The 26,145-nt window shown below is 36.2% G+C and overlaps 3 protein-coding genes across 4 annotated transcripts; all 3 read right to left on the bottom strand.

Moving 5' to 3' along the window:
- Positions 1–4,543: 4,543 nt before the first annotated feature.
- On the bottom strand, positions 4,544–7,139 carry LOC141813612 (putative receptor-like protein kinase At1g80870). Of its 2 annotated transcripts, none has more exons than XM_074701565.1 (2): positions 5,228–7,139; positions 4,544–4,907 (listed from the first exon to the last, which is right to left on the bottom strand). In XM_074701565.1, exon 1 carries the CDS (start codon positions 7,137–7,139, stop codon positions 5,238–5,240), a length of 1,902 nt encoding a protein of 633 aa, XP_074557666.1. In that variant the 3' UTR covers positions 4,544–4,907; positions 5,228–5,237. The 2 variants fall into 2 exon arrangements, with proteins under 2 accessions (XP_074557666.1, XP_074557667.1); XM_074701566.1 differs by having other exon boundaries at positions 4,544–4,751.
- Positions 7,140–8,322: 1,183 nt separating this feature from the next.
- LOC141813220 (transmembrane 9 superfamily member 8-like) lies at positions 8,323–12,274 on the bottom strand. Its single transcript, XM_074701148.1, has 7 exons — positions 12,115–12,274; positions 10,615–10,779; positions 10,425–10,534; positions 10,236–10,344; positions 10,028–10,140; positions 9,796–9,949; positions 8,323–9,697 (listed from the first exon to the last, which is right to left on the bottom strand). The coding sequence occupies exons 1-7, from the start codon at positions 12,253–12,255 to the stop codon at positions 8,540–8,542; spliced, it is 1,950 nt and encodes a 649-aa protein (XP_074557249.1). The 5' UTR covers positions 12,256–12,274; the 3' UTR covers positions 8,323–8,539.
- Positions 12,275–13,322: 1,048 nt separating this feature from the next.
- Positions 13,323–26,119, bottom strand: LOC141813312 (transcription initiation factor TFIID subunit 5-like). The gene is made up of 20 exons (XM_074701253.1): positions 25,903–26,119; positions 24,946–25,027; positions 24,496–24,574; positions 24,263–24,360; positions 24,105–24,161; positions 22,693–22,780; positions 22,436–22,545; positions 21,384–21,482; positions 20,513–20,664; positions 19,924–20,034; positions 19,766–19,835; positions 19,606–19,644; positions 18,455–18,608; positions 18,293–18,369; positions 16,589–16,705; positions 15,061–15,326; positions 14,388–14,483; positions 14,221–14,296; positions 14,059–14,142; positions 13,323–13,689 (listed from the first exon to the last, which is right to left on the bottom strand). The coding sequence occupies exons 1-19, from the start codon at positions 26,031–26,033 to the stop codon at positions 14,092–14,094; spliced, it is 1,953 nt and encodes a 650-aa protein (XP_074557354.1). The 5' UTR covers positions 26,034–26,119; the 3' UTR covers positions 13,323–13,689; positions 14,059–14,091.
- Between the last annotated feature and the right edge of the window lie 26 nt (positions 26,120–26,145).

The following is a 26,145-nucleotide window of genomic DNA, read 5'->3' as shown; positions in this document are numbered from 1 at the left end:
TTAAATTCATCTTAAATATATTGTAGTAGTTATTAGATAGTTTTTATACTATATAAATTTTAAATACTAAATTCACTCTAAATACGTTGTTAGTAATTATTGAATAATTTTTATATATTGTAATAGTTATTGTATAATTTCTACATGTATAAATTTTAATTCTGAATCATAAATTCACCTTAAATAAATTATAACAATTATTGAATAATTTTTATACATTATAATAGTTATTTGATAACTTTTATAAGTTATAATAGTTAATCCAGAGATATTTTTGAGATAAAATTATTAATAAGATATCCATTTAATTTTTATTTTTTTGAAAAATAAGTGTCTATTTGATGTTTCTCTTTATTTGGGATGTCTCTTTTATTTTTTTTCTCCTAGAATATACTCATCGCTAAATTTAGCGACTAATTATCTATGTTTCGTCGCTAAATTTATATGATTAGCAACGAGGTTTTAAATTATCGTCGCTAAAATTTAGCCTAAAATCCCTTAACATATCCGAAACTTAGCGACGATTTTTCTTAAATCGTCGCTAATATTAGCTACGAGTTTTGTTTTTTCGTCGCTAAGACTTCGCTGGTTAGCGAAAAACCCCAACGGTTAGCGACGAATTTATGTAAATTCGTCGCTAATGTATATAGGTTAGCGACGAATTTTTCATGATTTCGTCGCTAACCTACGTGAACCCCCCAGCCCGCCCCTCCATTAACCTGGACAACGATTAAGCTGTACAACAGAACAACAACCAGAATAACATTCACAAACAAACACAGATTTCACATTCACAAACAAACACAGATTTCACATTCACATTCACAAATCCAATAACATTCACATCCAACATCCAGAATATATGAAACTACAGAAGTTTGATACAGAATATATAAAAGTCAAAACATAAGTCAGAAGTTGTTAGATATTACACATATAGTGCTTGAGATTGCTTGGGATTGCTTCCATAATATATTACACATATATTAAACATAAGTCAGACTTCTGGATCTTCCCCGTTTGCTTGGGATTGCTTCCATAATTTTTCCTTTATGACTGACAAAAGAAAAAAGTTATCAGGGCATCAATGAATTTTAATGATAAGACAAACACAAAAAACATTAGTCAAAAGAAATGCACATAAAAAAATAATGAAGTACAGTCTAATGGCAAACTGAATCCTTGTCATTGGCATTACAAAGAGTCACCTTGGCTTAATGTATCACTAACAATGGGGCCTTAATCCATCATTAACAACCAAGAATTTGTTGTTTGGTTAAACCCTTCAACCATAAATTCTGCCCTACAGATTTTTTTTTTTTAAGATTTAGATATATTATCATGAGAGTAGAAAAGTGACAAATTGACAAACCCCCCAAAATGACCCATCAACTTATGTAGCCGACCATTATCCAAAGATGTTCCCAATATGAAATAGTTCAACAAACTAAACCTATAAACTTCAAACAGCCTACAATTTCGCCGCAAGCGCATGAGGGGGCAGCACAGGAGGCAAAGGGAGCCGGCGGACTCGGGCAGGCGGCGGAGGGGGAAGAGGCGAGCGGGAGAAAGGAGACGGAGGCTCGGAGGGGAGAAAGGGCGCAGAGTTAGGGCACGGGGGGCGATCGGCGGTTTAGACGAAGATTAGCGACGAGATTAATAAATTTCGCCGCAAATATTTATTGTTTAGCGACGTTTTTTAATTTTTTCGTCGCTAAATAATTTTTTTCCAACGAAAATCAAAAAACAACGCGGGATGGGATGGGGCTAGGGCTTTAGGGTTAGCGGCGAAGGTTTAGTTTCGTCGCTAATATTAATGTTTAGCGACGAATTTTAACTATTTCGTCGCTAAATGTTTTTTCCCAACGAAAATTAAAAAACGCCGCGGGATGGGGCTAGGGCTTTAGGGTTAGCGGCGAAAGTTTAATTTCGTCGCTAAGAAAGGGCTAACCACGGTTTTTATTTTTTTTCTCGATAAATGTTAACGACGAAAATCAATTTTCGCCGTAAAAAAAAAGTTAGCGACAAATTAACAACTTTCGTCGCTAATATTTAGGGACGAAATAGTAGTTTCGTCGTAAAATGGTTGTTTTAGCGACGAAAAAGTTTTTTCGTTGCAAATATCTGCATTAGCAACGAAAATAAAATTTGTCGCTAATATTTCGTCGTTATTTTTATAGTTTCTTGTAGTGATTGAAACCCCAAAGAATTCTTTCTTAAATTTTTAGTAAAAAAATTTAAAATATTTAAGACTAAACCAAGAAATTAAAATTCAAACTCGACCCGATATGTGTGCACCCATAGAAGTTGAAGCATGACCCACGAAATAGATAATGTTGAATTAAATATATTCAAACCCTTAAAATAAATTACAAAATCCATCTTGTCTTGGTTTGAAATATTGAAGAAATTGGAAAAATTAAAAATCCTATAAGTTGAAGCATAGCCACACCACAAAGAGAATACCCCACTAAATGGATAATGTTGAGTTCTTTTCTTAATTTTTAAATGACTAGTGGTATATTCAAAAACCTCACGGGCATCCTGCCTTGAGTCCAAAAAGATTGAAACTCTGAACCGCGTAAACAATTTTTTAATATAATATTCAAATCAAATATTATATTTTCAAAATATCTCTTTTTTTATCCATCAATCAATTTCGGACGAAATAATTGATGAATCTGGAGAATTTTAGATCATTTCAAATTAAAATTAATGTACTTTTGACATTTTTAAAAATATATTTATACTTTTAGATTTAAATTTAATAGTATAAATTGAGAAGAATAAATTTTTAAAGCTAGTTGAAATTTATTATAAGACTTAGGATAATGATATTAACTCACCAGTATCAATTCTTAGGATTCCTCTTATTTAAAAAATATTAAATTTTTAAAATTTTAAATGGTGTAAGTCCATTATCAGTTTTGTCTAAAATTGACTAATGGATATAAAATTTTTTTGAATCATTTTAAATTAAAACTAATGTACATTTGAAAATCTCTTTAATATATCTGTTCTCGTTCTAAATTCGATAATATAAATTAAGAGAGTGAATTTTTAAATTGCTAGAGTAAAAATTTAGAGATATACTTTTAATTTAATTTTCTATTGTCAATTTACACTATCAAATTTAGATATGAAAGTATAAATATATTAAAGTGATTTTCATGAATATATTAATTTTAATTTATAATAATTTAGGATTTTATAAATTTAATGGCTTTCATTTAAAATTGATTGATAGACGTTATAAGTAAAAGAGGAAGGATATTTTAAAAATTTCATACATGATTTGAATAATAGTGAAATTTGTTAGATTTATAAGTGGATTTCATTTGTCCTTCGGACATAGTTGGGTTGATTACGATAAAATAAAATTGTAGAAGTAGATAAGAATTCGAATTTCAATGAAGTCGAGATAATAACCTTATTTATCATGATTAATTATAATTTTTTAATTATTTTTTTTTATAGATGATAATAAATTTGATCATTTGGGATAAATAATAATAAAATTTACTGTTTGTTGTTTCTTGTTTATTTTATCAAAGTGGTAAAGCTTCTCTCTCCTCTTGCGCATACGAAGAAAAAGGTTAAAGTAACTAGAATCCCAAGTCCAAAGGCAAAGGTCAAAAGATGTTTCCTTTTTCCAAGGCAACGGTGTTAAAGCAATTGCAAAGTGTTGGGACTCAACAGGAATTAATAATAATAATAATAGACTTGCAAGTAAGGATGATAAAACTTTTATTCAATCGAATTAATTCAGAAATTTAATTCAATTCATTTAAAAGTTTATTTTTTAAATAAAAAATTAATTATTTCGATGAAATCGATTCAATTTTACTTTTAAAATTTAAAATTAATTAAACTAATAAAATTAAAATTTTAATTAAAAAATAAAAAATTAAAAAATATATTAAGATTTTTAAAAAATTTATCAAACGATTAAATTTTTATTATTTAAAAAAATAATTAATTCTATGACCAATCCAATTAATTAATTTTATATTAATTTGATTTTAATATCAAATTTCAATCAATTCTATCAGTTCAAAAAACTAATTAATTCAATTTCAAATAGTTCGATATGATCAGCCTGATTTTAATTTAATTTTAACTAAATATTCAACCGACAAGTAGAACAATGATATTGGTGTTCGCGGGCAAAACGGAATGTTTTACCCATGCCAATCGACCTAGAACAAAATTATAAAACTTGTTCTAGTTTCTAATCGTGAATACTACCCAAAAAACAGACATTTTGATCTTCAACAGGGGCAAACAATATATTAAAAATTACTCTTGGAACCTTAACACAATGATAAAATTGATATAGTGTGATTTAGAAATCATGAGTTTGAATTCACGAGATAAACCTGAAAACTTTATGTACCGAACTACTGTCTTTTTTTTTTTAATTAAAAATTACTATTTCAAATAATTCAAGAATCATTAAATGTAGGACTAATCCCCTACAAATATCTCTTTCTTAAAAAAAAAATCAAGGAATAACTTGGAATTTGCTAATATTATACTGAGTTGATCCAAAAACATTCATGATTCAGACAGCAGAGCTGCTAAACTCCATGTGACACTCTTCCACTCAACGACAGAAACCCCCACCCCCTTTAAGCATGTTGCATGTGGTATCGACCATCAATCAATCAATCAATCTCTATCTTGTTAAATATAAACGCCAGTAAGATCTACTTTTAATCAGGGGCAAGATGAAGCTTGGCATCACCACCCTACCAATTGAATATAATACAATTCCAGAATCAGAATCTGTAGAAAATGAACCATGAGATCGAGAAGTTGGTTTGCCACAGCTGACTAAATTGATGCCTTCAAATTGTTTATGACTGCTTTCTCAATCATGAACAGCTGCTACTTATTGTTTTTATCTGAATTTTGAAGCTGTAGGTCAGCTTCTCATTGCATGTTTAATCAAAAACAAGAACAAGAAGTAGGTTCAAGCTCTACATAGATAAGTATAAAGCAATAACATCATCAGCTTTGAATCAGAAAAAAAAATGGGAAAAGAAGAAGAAATCATATTCACACAGAGGACAAGGATACAGAAACAGTACGAAAAGGCTCAGATCAATGACACTAACCCTCAACCCAATTTAAAGAACTTTAACCAGGAAAAAATTTCTCAACTTTATATTGATTTAATTTTTTTTTCTGAACTGGCAAAGCAGAGTGAAGAAAGAAAACAGACCTTGACCTTCTTAGTCTGCATCCGCTGAAGCTTTCCTTCTTGACTTGATGTAGTGTTTAGCAGTAGGGGGAGAAGGAGAGAATTCACATGGAACAACTGGGAGTTCCATCTCCCCCGTGAGGATCTTGACGATGTCGCCGCTGTCGGGCCTCAGCTCGGGGATCCTCTGCAAGCACAAGAGGGCCAAGTTGATGCAGAGGCTTGCCTGATCCTTGTCGTATGCGCCTTTCAACCTCTCATCCACCAGGTCGAACAGGTTGCCTGCCTGAGCCAACTGCCTGCACCAGCTCACGAGGTTGGCCTTCTCGAGCTTGACCGGCGACGGCAGCACGTGCAATGGCCGCCTTCCCGACACAATAACCAGCATCAGCACCCCAAAGCTGTACACATCAGCCTTCTCCATCAGCTGGTCACCGCCATGGCACTCTGGAGCAACGTAGCAGACTGTTCCTCTGATGCTTGTCGTGCTGCTCAGCTCCTTGCTGAGCAAGTCGCAGCTGAACATCTCGCTGCCCGCCGATCGGCTTCTCTTCTTCCTGCAGCCCTTCCTAAAGCTTACATCCGCATTCAAGTCCCTACTACGGTTGGCATACTCTTCGCCGAGGCTACTAATCGTTCGGAACCACCGTTGTCGATCTTTCTTGCCATGGCCTTTCCTACTAATCTCTGCGAAGTATTCTTCCTTCCACCATTCCCTCATCTTTCTGTCGGAATGGAGAACACATTTCTTCTTCTCATGCTTCTTCTCAGTATGAGCACCAGTGAAGAGGGCATCATCCCCGACTTCTACACGACTCGAGTTCCTGAAGTCAAAACACTTATCGGAGGGATTCCCTGAGGTGCAAATTTGGCTACCAATCCATTCGGTAACATAATCTTTGCTGCTCAACTCCCTGCTTCCATCCTGCTTCCACCACCAATGGTTGTCCCATTGATCAGCGGACTCTGTTCTTAAATCATCCACACTGGCACTCAACTCTTTGCTATGTTCGAAGCTAAAGGTTTCATCTTGGACGGGAAATGACGTGGTGGCCGCCGTCGCGTCCTTCCGGATCGGCGTATTACTGGAACTGAGCTTAATGGAAGAAGAGGAAGGGAAGGTATGGGCGAAATCTACCTGCGGGCTCTCCTGAGCGAGGTCTCGACTCTGGAAGAGATCTTGGCTGAAGAAATCGTAACCGAGATCGGGCTCAGTCTTCATCCGAGACAGCCCGAAATCGGAAATCTTCGCCTGGAAGTCGAAGCCGAGGAGCACGTTGCTGGGCTTGATGTCTCCGTGGACGACAGGCGGATCGCACTCGAGGTGGAGGAAGGCGAGGGCTCGGGCGACGTCGAGGACGATGGAGAAGCGGCGGTCCCAGATGAGAAGCGAGGTGGAGGAGAAGAGGGCTTCCTGGAGGCTCCCATGGGGCATGTACTCGTAGACTAGTAGGCGGCGGCGGCGGCGATGGCTGCCCTCGAGGCAGTATCCGAGGAGGGAGACGACAAAGGGGGAGGGGCGGATACCCGCGAGGACGTGGAGCTCGTTGTGGAACTCGCGATCGGATGAGGAGGACAGGGGGAGGAGGAGGCGCTTGATGGCGACGGACTTGCCGTCGGGGAGGACGCCGCGGAAGACAGCGGCGGAGGCGCCGCGACCGAGGGAGCGGGAGGGGTCGAAGGAGGCGGTGGCTGAGCGGAGGCAGCGGTAGGAGAATCGGCGGAGGCGAGGGCTGGGAGAGGGCGAAGGGGAGGAGAGGGGGAGGGTAGGCGGCCGGCGGTGGGAGAGGTAGAAGTAAAGGAGGAAGAGGAGGAGGGCGAGGAAGATGAGGAGGACGAAGGAGACGGCGGTGGCGGAGGCGAGGAGGATAAGGTGGTGGTGGTGGGCGGAGGCGGCGGCGGAGGCGGAGGAGGAGAGGCGACGCGATGGCATTCGGAAAGCGAGGGTTTTGGGACGAAGAGACGGAGAAAAGAGGCGCCTTTTTAGAAGAGAGAAGAGGAAGAGGACGAAGTGAGGAAGTGGCAGTGGGACTGGTGGTGGTAGTGGTGAGTACCGACGAGTGATAATAAATTAAAATGGGAAAAAAGTGAGATTAATAATAATAAATTTGATTTTTTTTTCTAAAATATTTTTAAAATTTTAAAATTATCAAATACATATATATTTTAATTTTTTTAGACTATTTTCTTTCGACAGTGACAGGAACTTAAAGCGCGTTTTAATAGTTTTAAAAGCCAAAATATTTATGAATAGATATAGAACCGTCAATTTAGATGAAGTTCATCGGATTGATCCATTCTGTCGAATAATTTAAGCGACATTCTCGCTTCCGCTTCGTCCACACCTGCTTGCGCAGGTGCTTCACTCTGAGGCAGAACACTTCCCTACCAATGCATTTTTGACATCCCATAATTTCGGCAGATCGCTTAGCCCGTTCATCTTTGGCGCAAGAGTGCTCGATCAGTGAACTATTACACACTCTTTCAAGGGTGGCTGCTTCTAGGCAAATCTCTTGGCTGTCTCTGCACCTCAAGTTGAGTTGAAATTTTATCAACACATTAGGCCCGTGATCCGTGTGGATCGGGTCTCGATCCACGTGGATCGGGCCACGACCCTTGTGAGTCAGCCTACGACCCTTGTGGATTGGTCCGTGAGTTGAAAAAAATTATTTTTCTTCCAAATTTAAAATTAAATAAGAAAATTCAATGAATTAGTGAACCTGATCCCGTCTAAATTGCAATCCAAATTTAAAAATTTTATTTAAATTACAATTCAAATTTAAAAATTTTAATATTTTCTATTTTTTTAATTTTTAGATAGACATGTAGATTGACTCACCTAATCCACAATCCATCTTAAGTTGGATTAAGTTAAAAATTTTCTAACCTGCCAAATCAGTGGACCGGTCCGCTCCACCCCACTATATGATGGATTTTACGGATTGACTTGCTCCATCATAGATTATCCCGTTTGACAACTCTATATATAGATATATAAGGGCAAACTAAAAATTTCCCTAATAATAATATGATTTTGTTACCTAAATAATTAATTGAAGGGCAAAACTTTGATACAAACAGAGCCACACTGATGCAATTGTTCTACAACAGAGATCTACAAGTAAACATGCCTTTGTATTGACACCAATATTGAAGAAAAAACATAAAGAGGATTCGATATGACAAAAAAAAAGTTGGATTTTTTTTTTCTTCATCCAAGCAACTAAAATGGATAGATAAATGAGGCCTTCTCTTCTCTTGAATCATGTTGATTAGTAGCATCAGAAGATAAGAAAGAGCAAAATCGACTTTGCTACTTTGTTATGTAATCAGTCAATCAATCTTGACTGATGAGTAGATCAACCTTGTGAACCATAAGCAGGCATAGAAGCCGACCGTGCCTGTCAGCACGAAGAAGGCATAGGAGGCAATCAGCATGTAGCCAAAGTACATAATGGCCGATACGAGCTTGGTAATATTCAGCTTTGTGAAGAAGTAAAAGGTTGCATATAGGAAGAGGTAGAGTGCTGATGATCCTGATGTCAAATAGGATCTCCACCACCACTGATAATCCTCACTGCAGAGCTGGAAGTAGCATAGAACGATTGTGATTTCAGCACAGGTCACAATGAGAATGAGAAAGATGAGGAAAAGGAATCCAAAGATGTAGTAGAATTGGTGCAGCCAGATTGAGGTGAGAATGAAGAAGAGCTCCACGAACACAGCTCCGAATGGAAGTATGCCTCCGATCAGTATCGAGAAAACTGGGTTCATGTACCATGGTTGCTCTGGTATCTGTCTGGGAATTTTGTTTGTTTTCACAGGATCCTCGGGTGCAGGCTTCTTGAACCCCATGTAGCTGCCTACAAACACTAGGGGCACTGAGATACCGAACCAGAGTAGCACGAGGGCGAACATTGTGGTGAATGGCACAGCACCAGACGACTTCTCGCCCCAGACGAGAGCATTCAAGATGAAGAATATGGCAAATACAATGCCAGGGAATGTGAATGCTGTCCTCAAGGTAATCATCTTCCATTCTGTCCCCTTGAACATCTTGTAGAGACTAGTGGAGGAGTAACCAGCAAACAAACCCATGAACACCCAAAGTAGGAGCATGGCTGTCATCAGTCCTCCTCGGTTCGATGGAGAAAGGAAGCCAAGGACTGCGAAGAGCATGGTTACGAGTAACATACCAAAGAATTGGATGCCCGTGCCAACATAGACACACAGCAAATCTGAATTAGTTGGAGGCCTGAAGACATCTCCATGGACTAACTTCCATCCTGTCTCTTCTTGAGCTTCTTCTTGAGTTTCAAGCTGGTTGTACTTGGAGATATCTCGGTAAAGAGTCCGCAGCATAATCATGGCTACCATTCCAGAGAGGAAGAGAACAATCATCAAAGAATTAACAATAGAAAACCAGTGTATTTGGTCATCTGTCATTAGGAGATAGGTATCCCACCGAGAAGCCCACTTTACATCACTTTCCTGTGAAGTAGAGCAAACAAAAAAACAAATTGAAACATAATATATAACAGAAAGATTTTTTTTACTCTTCAATCAAGATTGGAGACGACTAGCCTCACCTGAAATTCAACGTCGTATGTGAATATAATATCCTTGTTTACTTCAACCTCTTGTGGGGTGTTGGAGTTTACAACTGTTCGTTTGGCATGAGGGTCACAAGTGGTAAGGCGAGTTTTGTTACCGTTCCACTGACCATCATGCTCGTGTTTAACACTGCAGTATAAATAATAAACAAACTGTAGTATCTTAAAGCTTTGACATACAAGAAGATGGCCCTTAGAGAACTCAAACCTGAATGGTGAGACCTCAAATCCCACAATCCTTGCAAGGTCTAATTGTGCATCCTTGTGATACTTGACTAGAAATGACAGATGATTGTGGATATAGTACTTGACATCCTTATTCTACAAAAAAAAAATTACATGGATGCACACAAGTGTGTTAGTCAAGAAAAGAACAACAAAATGATTTTGTTTTTGCAATGTCAGATATTATTTACTCCAGTAGGTTGGCCTTTGGCGCCGGCGTAAAAGCCAAGTTGATAAAAATTTGGAGTCTCTTGACCCAATCTTTTGATAGGAACAACAAGTGGAAGATTGTCGAGAATCCTGAGAAAGAACTTACCTAGTTATAGACTAATTAGGTGCATAATATTAGATGAGTGTTAATAAATTAAAGGTTGCCTTACATATTGACACGATACTCATCCTCTATCTTCTCCTTGAGTTCTTTAACATCTTTATCATTCAGTGTAATCTTGCAAATGATCCGGCACATTTGGGGTTCCCTCATTTCAAACTGGAACCAAAAAAAGGAACTCTGAGTAAAATATAGAAGGTGCTGACAAAATCAGAAGCTTTAAGTACGCAGATCCTAACCACATAGGGTGAATTTTCAATACGATCACCACGAAGAACCTCTCCAAGATTTTCTGCACTATCAACTACAATATCCGGTCGGCAATATGGAAGAGAATAATAGGAATATGGCAGTTGTGTTTTCGTTGAAGTAAGCTTGTTTACTTTCACTGGAAGTGGATCTTTCTGCAGTCAGCAAGTGCAATTCATTCATATAATGAAGAAAAAATTAGAACAAAGAACAGTCAAAGAAAACAAAATCTAATTTGCACAAAATGTACATAATTTAAATGCACTACTAAAAGTTTCTAAAAGGAAAATAAATAAATTCCAAAAGAACCTCCAAAACTCAATTGGGTAAGTTGCTAATTTATTTGTTTCACTAGAGCACAACTCAATGCATCAAATTAAGTAGCTCATAGTTGCCACAATCCTTATCCACAAAAAAAGTCAGTAAAAGTTAACTAATGATTATATTAGGTTCGACAACATATTGGCCCCAATAGAACAAACTGACTCAAGTACCAATTATTTGAAATTTCTTTTGGATAGTTTTGAATGGTTTTGCATAGTGATGACAGAGGCTATGAACTTATCACCATTAGAGTCTAAAGTAGCATTTGCAGGTGTATTTAAAGGCTGTAAGAGATACAAGATTTATAGAGGGGACAATTTTCCTCTCGGAGAGAGTTCTCTGGTATTCAGGGAGAGTGACGTTTTATGGTGTGGATATTGAGTTGTCCAATTTTCATACTTTTGCTCCCAATTGGTGTAGACTTATGATTAAATTGCTTTTTTCTTTGTTTGTCTATTTGTGTTATTCTACTAAGTTAGACAGATTTTGTCACGTGGATCTGTGGTGGAAGTTATTTAACATTCTAGAGACACTGAATTTGGATGTAAATGTATGTGGTTTGAGACGGTAGATTCTAGAAATTAGTGTTAGAGCAATCTCTAACCTCATCTAGTGATATCAGAACACTTGTGAAACCAAAAAATCATTATATATACACAATTATTTATACAAGCTTAGTACTGAGGACAACCGCAGAATTTTATTACTATCCCATTCCAGTTGCATTTGCAAAATACGAAAAGGAATTGATCCAAAAGCAAAGGTAGTCGTGTTTGCTCGGCTTCTCATCAAGAATCTACTAATCTCTGAACAAATCAAGGAAAGTAGTGAATCATTGAATTTTATAGGAGCTAAATTAACCCAAACTAGATGCTTAAGGTTCAGATTTCCACGAAATTGTAACAAGAGATCCACGGCAATTCTATCAAAAGATGAGCTTTTCTTTACGTATACAGATTTCCATGAGTTCGAATTTTTTCATCTGAAACGAAAAGATTGCCCATTTCCCTCCAGAGAAGAGTACAGAAGTGGTAGAAACAAAACACCGCCATTAAGATCAGTTTTTACATCTCCACAATTCAAAATACCGAACTAAATCGAAACTATAGAAGAGGAATGAAGCCACCGACAGATCAAAACTCACAAAGAAGGGGAAAAAAACTCACCTTTTGGAAATCGGCAGGGGCGACGCCTGGGAGGTAGAAGCCACCCACCCCGGTGGCAGCGGCGAGCAGGAGCACGGCGGAGATCCAGGAGGATACGGCCATGGATCGGAGTAGAACAGAGCACAATGCGAGATCTGGCATCGAGATCTATCAATCACTACTCTCGCACTCGTTCCCAGCTCCCAAATCCACGCTCATTTAATTTCAATGGGAAATTTCATTTAGCCTCCATACTTTACTTATATTTTCAAAAAGGTACACAAAAATTTCAAATTTAACAAAATATGATTTAGAAATTTTTCAAATTCACCCCCACCGAGTATATCCAAAAACGCTCATAATCTTGAAGATGATGGATAGCTCTCCCCTAATTCGTCCATCAAGTATATCACGCTCATAATAACACGTCAAATTCGACATCAATCCACGCCCCAATAGAAGATCGAACTCGGGGGCTCGAATTCACTTCTTGCTTTTATTTTTTATATTTTTGATGATCTTAATATAATATCAAAAAATATTTTTTTAGTTTTCTCAAACGATAGAAATATTTTTACAGGAAACCTTTGATGATTAAAGTCGTTGTTGCAAATATATGAAAAATATTTATTTCTTTATTTTCAACCAATATATTAACATGTAAATGGCTAGAGGGTAAAGTGATATGATTGAAAATTCAAAAAATATTAGGACTAGAAAGAACATTCTTAGAGTGGTAAATAAAATTTTGGAGGCTTCGGACGGATTCAATGGACACGCACCAAACACATTTTTGTTGTTCTTTCGTTATTACCTAACTATACACTCTGTCCTACTCGCGGCCAATCGGGGCCCACACAAATATCAGTAATTACTTGATAGTTGAAACTAACCTACCTGACACGTAGACGCAACTATATTAGTGGAAATGGACACTGAATCCAATAGGGCCCACCTTGATACTGGGCAGTTAGGTAGCGGGAAATTTAGTTAGAGCATAAATTTTAAAAAAAGGACCAAGTCAGCTCTCGATCACTAGGGTTCAATGGTTGGACAAGTAGATCCATCGCGAGTTGACTCGGTCACCTTCGAGAGCCTCCTGTTCTCGTCGCATCCTTGAGCTTCCAAATTGGCCTAACAATGACGATCAACCAACTTGTGTTGTGTCGAAGGGCCTTCCATAAGACGATAAAGCAAGCAACAAGGGCATGAAACTTGAGTGTCTACATCAAAGATGTCCACGTATTGTTGTGAACACAAACTCATCGAGGGAACATCAAATTCAAAACCTAATGATATTCAAGACCTTTAAATACTAGACAAGAAACAACAGCACATTACCCTCCCTACAAATCTAAGGAATGAGATACATCGATCAGTATGAGTCATCGAGAATGGAACCAATCTAAGATTTACCGAATGCGCGGTGACAGATCTCGTTGAAGATTTAGGAGTTCGATATGAACAGCAATGCTTTCGGTACTTGGTGCACTGCAGTGTCAAGGTTTCTTCTGCTGCTCCGCAAAAATGGTGCTGATAGTTCTAATTCTACCATCTTCAAACTCACTGTGGAAGGCAACGGAGGAAGAACTAGCACTGGGCAAACACAAGAAAAAACATGTTAACTGTTGGGATCGATATATTCTATCGTAAGTTTTGCTCGAAACAGTCGCGTTCTAAAAAGAAATCCTAATAAATTCAGGCATTTGAATGCACTTGTACACTGAAAAAAAAATGTTGCAATCCGGTGAGAAATTGTAGACGAAACGAAGAACATAGCATTTTTTGCATAAAACCAGAAATCAGATCCTGAAAACCTTGCAAATATCATAGAAGTTTTCCATCTTGGGTGATTTTTCAACGAAAATGATATCCTTCGAGCAGTTTTAAGACAATGAAGAGTATATTGTCTCCTCTAGACTGCGATAAACTCAATTATCTTCCTAAGGAAGGTCTAGTACTTACCCATCATTTGCAACTATGGAGTAAACATTTCATCTAGCACTTTGATAGCGCTCCAGCAGCAAGCAAAAGGTTCCTTCTCGAGAACTACCAGCAAATATTGAACAATCAGTACAATGAGTGAAATTGGACAATCATGTGCTACCGCAACCAAGCAGGTTGTACCTGTAATGTATATACAGGAGTGGATTTGGTAGGCAGAGCTCTCAATAGCCGTAGGCGATTCGTGGTGCTGGTTTTACTGAACAGAAAATTTAAGACAATTTCAGCTGTACTGAAACCAGTTAGATACAGATCGAGAAAGGTATCAAATGAAATGAAATTAGACTAACCTCTCTTCTACCTTCTGTCCCTTGACACTGGAAGTTACATCCCATAATTTCACTGTACAGTCAGCGGATCCAGAAGCAAGCAGCGAACCTTCACGACTATCATAAGCGTTTATTACTGTCAACAACTCCATTTAGTAAAGAAAAAATTAACTTAACAAACATGTCGGTATCAATGAAACACACTGCCTGAGATCATGTATATTTGTAGTGGTAGTAAGTGTATGGACTATAAATTCGAACTGCCTAACCGCTTGAGTTTTAAGTTGTTATAGTCAAGTTCTTGAATCTGAAAAAGTATCGATTTTCCAACTACCTACTTCTGTTTTTTCTTTATGGCCCAAAATTCTGGCCTAAACAATAATTTCTATCGAAGGAGCATATGACAATTATGGAAACTCCAAACTCTTTTCTTTGTTATTTTAACCATCATACTGTACCTTGTGGATACTATGTTCATCAATATACCGTAAACTCAAGACATTCAACTATCCCTTCACTTTTTCTTTGCTCAAAACAGCTTTTAAAGCCATGTGATAATCAACAAATGCACCATATTCGATATATGATCTGGATTATCATAACAAAGATAATACTAAGAACAGAATGGCACAAGTTTTTCTCCACTCATCAATATAAGGAAACGCAAATTGGAAGAATTAAGCTCACAAATCACCTGAAAGCAAGAGACCAAACACAAGAATTGTGCCCCATAAGTGGTGAGATGCAACGGCTAGTTGAGAGATCCCATATCATGATTGCGCCATCTTCATCACCGGAAGCCATAAACCGCCCATCTGGAGACATTGCCAATGACAATATTGTGCTCCTATGACCAATGAAAATCCGTGCACATTCCCCAGTTTGTACATCCCACAGTCTAACAGTTTTGTCACTCGAGCCGGTCGCAATGTAATTACAATTGGTATGCCATTGTACACACTAGACAACACATATCGTCATCCATTAGTCCGCCTAATAAGGGAATTTCAAAAACCATAGACTACGGAACAAAGTAAGGATGGAAAAAAGTTGCATAGAAAGATCTATTAATGGTAAAAGAAGTATAAATTGGCAAATCGAAGGGAAAAAAATTGCATCAACTTAAAATGAGATTTTGAAGTATCAGTATTGTTAACAATAAGAGCCCCCAGTAGACAAGGCTTAAACAGACCGTCGCAATCTACTAGATTCTTTCATGAGGTGAAGTTAAAATTGGTTCATCTGGAACGACGAATCCATAAAATTGACCTGGGCTTATGCCCAGGGGCTCTTACAAACTTGTTAAGTTAGTGTTGGGCAATATTTGAAGAAGCAGGTTTCTCTGAGTAAGCAAACAAAGGTAGAGCAAGTAGCAGGCATGACAACTTAAATTTTCAGAAATTGGCAGTTTTTACTACAGCGCAGTGTATCAGCATAAGAGAATGAACATTAAGACGAGATTAGTGGTATCAATGGGCCGTGCCCGTGATGAGCAGTGTTGGGCCTAGGCTAGCACCATGAGAAGCCATGTCAAGCTAGGGCGTGACCAAAAGCAATTCAGTCCGTGCTGCCCAGTAAGAACCAAGCCAGGATGGAGTTGTGTCATGCCTGGCACAGCAGGGCCTGCCTGACTCATTTTTTATATTTATTTTTTTAAAAATACTAATATCTAAAAAAATTTAATCAATAATACTAAAAATGATATTTTTATTAAATATTATTAGAAATTTTAATATTAAAAATCAATATTAATATTATTGTAGAAAAATATGGCAAGATGGATTCAACCTACGAACCATGTTGAGCTTCAGCCAGTGTCATATCAGGTCTGACACAACACTGTGCTTAGGAGTGGGCCTAACACTACCAATCATATGCATCCGAACTGTGTCATGTTAGACCAGACCACATGATCGACCAATTGACACCTCTATGTGGAAAATGGATAAGTAAAATTTCAAGACAATTTCAATGATATATCAATATAGTGTAAGAGAAAACTAAAAGGAGAAAAGTGAAAAATTAAAACAAGAATTAGGAGGAGATTTTCTAGAATAACTTTTGATCAACAAGATTTTGATTGAAGCACTTCAAGTTCAAGTGATCTGATTGCTGGATGAAAAACAAAGATGACTATATCATTTGATAATATAACAGAATCTAGGAACCAAGAAGACCAAGATGAGGGCATCCAACCTATAAGATAATTATAACGTACTTACATCAACATCAGAAAGATGTCCAGCCATTATCCTCAGAGGTTGTATTCTGTCCATCGACCAAATTCTAGCTGTCCGATCATGTGAAGAACTAGCAAAATAATGGCCAAAAGGACTAAACTGCAGAGTATAATAGCAAAACACTATCAACTTTCTAGACAAGGAAATTTAGTATACAAGAACGAAATAGAAAAATAGCATATATCCCAGCAAGTATACACTATCCCCATGGGAGAAAAACTGAAATAGTAACCATGACGCTCATGATGCAGAAAATAGCCAGTGCAAAGACTTACCGCACCGAAAATCTAATAGGTAAGGATGAGTTGTCATAAAAGCTAAGCCTTCCTAGTTCCAAATAAATGATTGTTATGCTGAATCATGTATTAAAGAAAATCAAAGATCATAGTGTCCAACAATACCAATAAATAAAATTATACTACCTGAGTAAAGGTCATTGGTCACTAAACTAAATGAGCAATCAAGTGATTTCCTGTTGCTTACACTAGAAGTGTGAATAGGCTGTACTTGGACTGGGCATGGTACAGGCCTGTTTGGCGCAGTTTTTTCAATGTTGTGCCAAAAGCCTGATACGGCTTCAAATTGGTCGTGTTGCATGACAGCAAATACTGGTTTTGTCCCACCTAGTCTGAGCCCGAGCACGGCATCGTGCCTGTGTCGGCCTAAAGAATTATTAAATTAAATTTAAAATATGAAAATTAATTTATAAATAAAAAATAAAACCCCAATATTCTAGAATATTTTATTGATTAAAATCTTAACATTTACGTATTACATCTTAACTTTGGTAATAGGAATAATTGATAGAACATCTTGATCTTTTAAAAAAATTGAGGTAAAATTGATAATTAATTTGACCAAAATAGCTTCTAAACTAGTTAGTCAAATTGATGAATTTTGACCGCTTGAAAAAGCGAGTCGTACCAAACTCAAATAACAGGGAGAATGATGGGCCAACCTAACTCGTGGGATAGGTCAGGCCAAGTTGCAAGCAGCTCAGCTCATTTGCCACATCTAGGTCACACAAATTCACCTTCAGCACTTACTTGGTAGAGAAGTCAAAACCAGAATAAAGAGAGTTTTAATGAATATCCTATAATTATAATTAATTGAAGATAAATTTCTTGCAGTGTAGAGTTTCCCTACCAAATCTTTAAATGGGACTTTGATTTGTGAGAATTTAAGAACAATGACAAATAATAGATTACATCGGTTGCTTAAAATCCATATAGTTGCAACAGTCAATTAATCTGATTCCTTAAGTTCATATTCTACACTGAAATCAAATCCATGCAATATAGAAACTCTTGGCATATAGCCGTCAACATGGATAAAGCTCATGAAGGCAATTGATTTCAAGAAGCATAAGTGTAAGATGCATATACAACAACAACAACCAAGCTTTATCCCATTAGGTGGGGTCAGCTATATGAATCCTCCTACGCCATTGAGCTATATCCCCTACTATATCATCATCCATATTTAAATCAATTTTATCTTATTTTATTATTACTAATCAAGTCTTCTTTAGTCTTCCTCATTTAATGTATGTATTTATCATATGCAATACAAAAACTCTTGAGATATAACTCTCAAATGGACAGAGCTCTTGAAAATGATCGAATCTATCTTTTACTTGGCAAACAAAGTTCACAAACATACGAGAATAACAGGAATTAATATTACCTGCACGTCCCATACGGGGTAATTGTGCCCTTTGTAACTGACAAGATTTGCATTCAACTTGGGGCTCCATAATCGAACTAAAAAGAAATAAAAGCAAAACAAAATGTTTAAATGTAGACAACCTATATGGCAAAAATTGTGTGATTTCAAAACTAAGCTTACTCGTAGAATCTGATGATGAAGACAGCAGAAAATCACCAAGAGGACTGAAGGTGGCTGAATAGATAGGACCAGAGTGACCATGGAATACAGTACAAGAACTTTGGCCCTCCTCTGTTCCCACTAGATGCTCATTAAACGTGGACTGATCTTCTCCCTGCAAAAAATATAGAACTTACCAATAAATTATAACCTGTAAACAGAAATATCAAATATAGAACATCCAGACAAAAAACAGTCAGCCTTGTTGTAACAAGACCAACATGCAAGGGATAAACTCTCAATTCTCAAATAACAGATACATTTTGCATAACCAAAAATATATATATTAAAGAACAAGATGCAGCTGCTTAGTAGGAATTTAAAGGAAAAAACAAGACTGTTGTTAATTCTAGATGCACGCCCATGAAGGCAGATATAAGATTTCAAATATCACAAAAAAATTGGCTAGATATATTCACTAAATTAATTAATGTTATAGACAGCTATTTGAATCAACCAACCAAGAATAATTTATACCATACATAGAGAAGTTACTTTCAGCGTTTCAGTACCATACTATAAATCTTCCTCATCTCCGCCACCTGGTTTATATCCAAGGACTCAAAAGTACACCCAATTTAAAGTTAGTAGAAAAATCAAATGTGGGTGTACTTTTGATTTTCCACAATCAAAACAAAAGAAAGTCAACCAATTCCTGCAATTGAAATCAGCAATAGTGGGCTTTTCGTTTTCTCATTTTGTTCCGTCCTTGGTTGGCTACCCTAGTAGGTCCTTTGGCATCAGTTGTAGCCTAGGCACAAAAAGTTGGAGGATCCAGCGAGGACGGATGCAGCATCTTTGGAGGTCTGATCGGACCACAGTTGAGACTTTGGATATCGGAAGTTAAAGCAGGTAAAGGCTATTTATGATCTACGTTAAAAGGTGATCTGAGGCTTAGTCTGTGTCAACAAGATCGTTGATGCACATTAGAGAACAGAATATGCTGGTATATCATTGCATATAAGTAACATAAATCAACGAAGTAATTACAAGGGCACTTAGCTCATCATTGCGAGATTCAAATTATTATATAATATACATGTCCATACACAAAAGTAGGCAAACAGAAAGATAATATAAATGATCTAACAAACATTTTAAGCAGTACTTACAAGTTTTGTTGATTGGCCAATCTTTGACATGTCCCAGACCTGCAGAGGTCGAATCCTAGTTACTATAGTAGAGTATTTATTAATTTACAATTATATTTTGCTATAGTAAAATAAAAATAATAATAATGAAAACTTTCCCAGTAGTTAACTATAAAACAACCTTTAGAGATGAATCAGAAAACCCGCCAACCACGAAAGATCCATCTTGAGATATAGCTGAACAATTTAATCTGGCAAACATCCGAGCTAAATCAGTTACAATCACAGGCAACTTTTCTGAAAACATTTAGTTGTAAAAGCACAATGGAAGTCCATTACCCATTGTGTGTGTTGATGAAAGTATAGAAGCATACAGACGGCAGTGCCATGCTACTCAATTGCACACGATTCCGTAGATCATTAATAATCATTTTTTCTACTTCCATGGGGCTGGAATAATAAATAAACAAAATCTTTAAGAACAATAAACTGCAAATATTGATATTTGTTTTATAAGCTACTATTTATCCAATCAATTAAACAAGCAAACAGACTACATAAAAGATTAATATAACTTATTAACACTAGAACTGTGAAAAATTTTGGAGAAATATCAATGTTTTTGGCTATCATATTGCATTTGATACTTCAAACATAATGAATTATGTGCCTAGCAGTTGATGATTTTCCACTAAGATTCTCCCTCTTTGAAGTATGAACATAATACATTATATATATCTAGACAAGTAACATACAGAAATTAAACGCCCACAAAATGGAAAGCTTGTAAGCTTCGGCAAGTAATTTAAATAAATAAACACAGTATTCAGTGTATTAAGTAATGAAAGAAAGATATACATAATAAGAACTAGGATAAATGAACATAAAAAGTGATGAAAAATAAGAACATAAAGCAATATGTTAATACATTACGGGTAGTGTAAGCTCTGGTTTTACACGTGGAGCCACAGCAACAGTGCTTGTTTCTGAGCGAACATTTTTCCCTGTAGCACCAACAAGCTTGTCCTTTTTTGGCTTTTTTGAAGGAGCAGTTTGCTTTCCTCCGCCAGAAGATCTTTTCTGTTAAAAGAAAATATTGAAGATGCATTCTCACGTTGTTATAGAGCATAGCGGCTAGTGTCATCATGTTGTTTCCAGATTAATTGCAGAGGACTGTGTTCAAACCAAAATTTCAAAAAAAAAAAAAAATCATGGTAACTAAAAAAGCAATAATTTAGTAACTAATATCTAAGAGAAAAATCAAGGATGATCCAATTTTTATAGAGTTCCCATGAAGACATTTAAGAGAAAATTATGCAATGGTGTGATGACATTGAAAGTCGGTGATTCCATATTGATAGTCAAAAGATCTCTTTTACAAAGAAATTCATATTTAGTGTGTACACGCATAATAACTTCCATATAGCTACAATTTGATAGCCAAGTTATCGTATAGGTCAAATGCATTAAATGATGATATAATTGTTGGTGAATCTTAAGCTCCTTTCTCTGAAATGCATGAAAAAGAAATAAAGATCATTTGAGATGGTGATAGTGCTGATCACTACAAACAGTTCCATGTCAACATTGAATCACATTCATGAGAAAGGCATCAAGGAAAACAATGATGTGATAGTGCAAGTGTAACCATTATGACTAATTCATAATGAATTTAATACTATATAATTCAAGGATCCTTTTACCAAAGCGATGCAAATTGTGTACACATGTGCATCATAAATTCTAGTGTAGCTCCATGTAGGCACTAAATCATGGTACAAACAAATTTAAATACTTGCCTTGTTCTCTTCTGGTTCAATCTCCTTGTTTTCATCCTCAGCCTTTTCAGAATCTGAATTTCCCTTCTCCAGACGTTCTTCAACAGAATCTTCAAGTAACTGCAGCAACTACCTATTAGAAAGATTTGTGGAATGCAACTGAGCAACTAAAGCAATATAATGTACTATCTTGGGTTTGTTATGAATGCATAAACATTTATGATGCAACACATAAAAGGATTGCATTAATCCAACAACCAAAAAAAGAGAAAAATATCAATGATAACATTAAAGAATATAAACTCCAGATATTGCCATTTTGCAGTATATTGCTATTTGGTGATTTAAGCTAGATTGAGATATTGTGGGGATCAAACTTGACAAAGAACCAAACAACTAGTCTGTGATAATTCATCAAAAGTATCACAATAGATGAAAACTTTTATATCTCGACCGAATTGATTTGGTAGGTCCATAAAAAAAACTTGAAATTCCTAAAAATCCACCTCACAGACACAATCTACTCTTGTGCTTCTTGCCACCGCCTGCATCTACACCAACTTTCACCAGACCTAGCCACATTGAATTGATCCACTATCATACCTTCCCTTTGCTAGAATAAAAAATAGGATGAAACCTAATTCTAGTCATAATGCATTTATCTCTACCCTATAAAAAGAAGATAAAAAATAAATATGATTTTTAATTTCATAAAGGGTGTTATTTCAACATCAAGCAAGAATCAGAATCATGTTCCATTTAAATAATTGTAGGCTGATAATTCATGTTAATCACAATGGATCAAATGCAAAGAGGCAACATGGTGATCAAAGCAATCAAATAAAAAGTATAGAACTAACCAAATTATTTTATCTTCAACGGGTTCATGAAATATTTACAAATGGGAATCCAGAAGACCAAAGATATGGACTGAGTACAGGCATATAATTATAAATGTGGTCTCCAACTCACAGTGCATACATATACACACACATATATTGTAGATATCTACAATATCTATATATAATGACTACAAAATAGGAACAGATTAACATCTGACCACTAGAACTCACCCCCCAGCGTACTTCCTTCTGGTTTATGTGTTTAGCTAGATCATGACTACTTCCAACTAGAGCTACAACTTCTGCATCATCAGAAATTGAGATTGGCTGTCCTGGTGAAACTGAAAAATTACAATTCAAGATGCCTAGTCAGAAAATTTGCAATATAAGAGCGCATCAATATATCATCCATGAAAATATTGCCTATATTTCCTAGCATGACTATTCAAACTAATGTTCAGTGTCTTGGTACTGAAGGGAACTAGTACCTTCGAAATTGATGCGTTCATTAACTATCCCAAGGATTGTAAAAGATTGTGTCTTTTGAAGGTACTGTAAGAGGAGATCATAGGAGTACTGCATACCCCAAAAAAAAAATAAAGAAAAAAGAGAAGAGGTGAGAGCTCTGGTTATACCAGTTAACACATACTATCACAGTAAAAGGAAACATGCGCTATTCTGTTAACTAAAAAACATTCAAAACAAAGAGTACAATTAAAGAACGTGATTAAATCATCTAATAATAGCTACCTCATAGAATAACATCTGTAATAAATATCCCAAATTTATCTTTTGAGAAAAAAAATCAAAACATCCAAATATCTATCAAGCATGACTTCTCATTTAAAATTGGACAAAAGTAACCAAGAATTACGCTGTGGCAGCCAAAATTAGAGTTGGCATGCCATTATGGATAATACAACTCTGCAAAATGAAGAAGATGCAATATACAAAAGATCCAATAAAAAGAAGCATGATATCAATAATTGTTTCATATTTTACAAGAATAAGCATTTTCCAAGAAAAATATAAACAAGCTCGCACTCATTTTCAATCAACATATGCATACATCCTGTACAGTTTACAAAACAGCGGGGAAAAAAACTTGAACATCCTCCCTAAAAATACAAAAAAACTAACGGAAGTGTAGTAAAAAAAAAAACAAAGATACAAAAATGAGCTTCTATCATTCAGTATCACATGCATAACCAACATACAACCCAACAGCCTAGACAGAGATGAAATTTATACATTTATTTTAAAGGTGCACTGTAGGAATTTAACATTATTTGTTAATTATTATTAGAAGTTAGACAATATATGTGTACACTCTCACAATGTTATCTCTTGATTCATGGCTAATGCACAGCCCCCATATGTGTTTATCAAGTATTTTTCTTCGTGAAAATTTCAGGAGAAGATATAACTTTCAAATAAATTATATTTTTCTGTGTTTAAGTTTGCATATAGACAAAGATAGTCTTTTCTTCTTCATTGTTGATAAAAAAAACATGTAAACACAAGCGAAGAGTCACCCAACATGTGAACTAATTAGATTAGTCCTGAAATTTAATTACAAAATCTGTGTGCAAATTAGATGAACATAATGATTATATTTCTAAGAAGATCCATTTTGACATTTTTTAAGATTCTTATAAGCACTTCATGTTTTATCTATATACAGATACAACTAAAGTGAATAATTTCATATAAGCACACAGCTGTATAAGCAAACTGCATATGCACCATGTGGTGACCTGAGAGCATGTGCTTTTACTCTCAACCTTGCAACAAATCAACAAGCTACACACAGACTCACTTCACCATGATAGCCTGTTCCTAACTTAAGTACAGAATAAAAAAAACCAAAAGACAAAATCCTAATATAGAAAAGATTTACCTCACATATTTTTATCCGGACTTTGTTCTGCCTCAGGGAACGAGCTAGTTCCATTTCCTAAAGGGAAATCAGGGATGGTTGGGAAAAAGTTTTCGTCCGAATATTTGGTTTCATACATAATCAGAATGTGGGAGACAAAAGAAGAAAAAAATTGTAACCTCCAAATGTGAGGGAGAAAGGATGCCTTCCAATTTCTGCAGATCCCTTAAATGCATAAGTTCATGATCTTCACGGAAAGTTTGGAAAAATTCCCGAGCTGCAAACTCATCATAATGTTAAAGCATAACAAGTCAAAAGATAATTTTAGAAAACATAGTGAAAAATTGTACCAATTTGACACAAACTTGAATAACTAAGAAAATTGATAAAAATGAAAGTATATAAGATTTACCATCTTGCATATGACCTTCTGCCACAAGATCCATGAAGCAGTGGATATACACTGGATAGAGTACACGAAGGAGCTCATGCTAAAGAATGCAAGCAAAAAAAAGGTTACAAAACGATAGGTACTCATAGCCTAGACAAGCAGCAATAAGTACCATAAGTTATCTAACATTAGCCAGTGTAATTTTTTTAATTTTGACCAAAAAGTAAGAATATGGCATCAAGCAAACAAATAAGCACTGTGGCAGTATAAGTAGCAATATTCAACAATTCCTTCTAGTAAGAAATGAATAACCATAAGTACACAATTTTGATTTTTAAACCATCAAGAGAAAATTTTAAATACAAGCTTTGAAGTAGTAAAAATGCACTTCAAGTGTAAAATTAATCACTTTATACAGGTAATTGCAAAGTATATAATTCTCAAAGATAAGTGCAACAAATCTTGCAGTACCTTGTATAGATCCAGTGAACTATGGGCCCATGATCTTAGCTTGCTATAACCATTTTTATATCGTTCCGGACTATTTTCCAATCTGTCAGACAAGAAGCAATGATAAGTACGTGAAATAAACTGGCCATTTTTAAACAAAAAGAAAATTAACACAATCCAGCAATCATATTCATACTACAACTGTAGCAACAGTGAAGGTTATATATAACATGCATAGGTCTCTTCGTATGACAAGATAGATGGAGTAACAAAGAGGTTGAAGAATGTGACCACAGGATATGTTGGAAGTAAAATCTGAAAGCTTTGATGTTTGTTTAAGTGGTAGAATATACACAGAATTGTCAACCACTTTTCCTGGCCTATGCAAGGTTCATAAACTATGAAAATCCAACAAAATTATAGATGAAAATTTGAGTGCTAAGTAAAAAAAAAGAGAGATACAATGCTAAAATTAAATTGTTAATCAAGTGGATCAATTTGCTTCCCTTTATAAACTTGTTTGCAGTGAAATTGTCACATGAAATGTTCTATCAATGATTATGCACAATATCGAAGCTCAACTACTCCTACATGACAGAACTATTGTTTTATGAAAGTAACCAGAATCTTGGTTTCACGAATATATGCAGGATATGTATTGCAACTATAAAATCATGTCAATAATGAGTTTACCCTCCTCTTACTTAAGATTGGTGATCATTGCAGAGAAATCTACTATTATTAAGCACCTTCACCAATTAACAGTACGCTTGTGCTCAAAATGCTAAGAGTGAAATCAAATAAAAACTTGTAGTTGAGGAACATAATGTATCAACTAAACAAAGAAACAAAGCCACTCTGCATGAAATTCTATTTCCGTATATAGAGCAACGAAGATGGAACGACCATTCGCGTTCTCAAAATTTCGTAGGGAGGCGGAGTGCGCTCGGAGCGCGAAGGGGAGTGGGATCTCCGTACCTGGACAACGGGAGATCGGAGTGCGAAGGGAGGCCCTTCTGCTGCTCTTCCTGAAGAGCGAGCTCGGTCTTGGTGAAACCCTTCTTCCTCAGGTACGCGAGCACCGCCTTCTGAAGCTCCTCCTCCTCCATTGCAGCACCGGAAGCCGGATCGCGTTGGAGATCGTATAAAAGGGACGAGCTTATTCCACTCCGGGCTCCTCCGCTGGCTCCTAGGGTTTCGTTCGAAGACTGAAGCGGAGGA

This window comes from Curcuma longa, chromosome 20, assembly GCF_044706935.1.
Source record: "Curcuma longa cultivar G26 ecotype Majalengka, Jawa Barat chromosome 20, ITB_CL_G26_1.1, whole genome shotgun sequence".
Taxonomy (NCBI): Eukaryota; Viridiplantae; Streptophyta; class Magnoliopsida; order Zingiberales; family Zingiberaceae; genus Curcuma; species Curcuma longa.
Note: the sequence above shows the minus strand (reverse complement) of the source record. Positions and strands in the feature narration are given on the sequence as shown.